Here is a 605-nt window from a genome sequence, read left to right as displayed (position 1 = left end):
CTGCCGGCCCAGGCCCGAGCCCCCAGGGGCTGGGGATCGCCTGTGCGCGCCCCACGGAATGTTCTGGAGGGGAAGAGGGAGCAGTCGGGGTCGGATTGGGGGGCGGCAGAGGGATCCCGGTTGGCCGCAGGTTCTGCTGTGCCCGGGGCTCCCCGGCCAGGGGCCCGGCTGGGAAAGTGGCCTCGAAGTCAGGCCACGAGCTCACGCCGACCTCTCTCCTGCATCCCTTGTGTCTTTGCGTCCTGATGCGACCCAGGAGGCCAACAGCGAAAAGACCAACAACGGGATTCACTACCGGCTGCAGCTCCTCTACAGCATTTATTTCTCAGAATAATTTAAAATTTAACCAGATGATTTTTAATTAACTCGGTAAAATACGACACACCAGATTTTATTACTTCTGTAGGAAGATTTTGTTTGTTTGCTTGTTTTTAAGTCAGGGACTTTTTCACCTGCTGACACTTGGTGTAATTTTATTTATTAGAGAGAAAGTCATAACTGAATAGTTTCTTTCAATGTTATTTTCAATTTAGAAATCCTAGAATATTAAGGGAATAAAGAGTATCAGAAACTTGTACAGGGGAGAGGACCTGGGGACACAAAGC

At 50.2% G+C, this 605-nt stretch overlaps 1 protein-coding gene across 2 annotated transcripts in view; it reads left to right on the top strand.

Annotated features, from left to right (window-relative positions):
• Window positions 1-40: 40 nt before the first annotated feature.
• The window catches only part of EBF1 (early B-cell factor 1), a 392,963-nt gene continuing 392,398 nt past the window's right edge, over window positions 41-605 (top strand). For both annotated transcript variants that reach the window (XM_006766302.2, XM_015565648.1), the window contains exon 1: window positions 41-319. In XM_006766302.2, the coding sequence (XP_006766365.2) occupies window positions 59-319 (261 nt within the window). In that variant the 5' untranslated portion in view covers window positions 41-58. The remainder of the gene's footprint in view (window positions 320-605) is intronic.

The sequence above is a fragment of the Myotis davidii genome, unplaced genomic scaffold (assembly GCF_000327345.1).
Source record: "Myotis davidii unplaced genomic scaffold, ASM32734v1 scaffold18, whole genome shotgun sequence".
Taxonomy (NCBI): domain Eukaryota; kingdom Metazoa; phylum Chordata; class Mammalia; order Chiroptera; family Vespertilionidae; genus Myotis; species Myotis davidii.
This window is presented reverse-complemented; position numbering and strand designations above follow the sequence as displayed.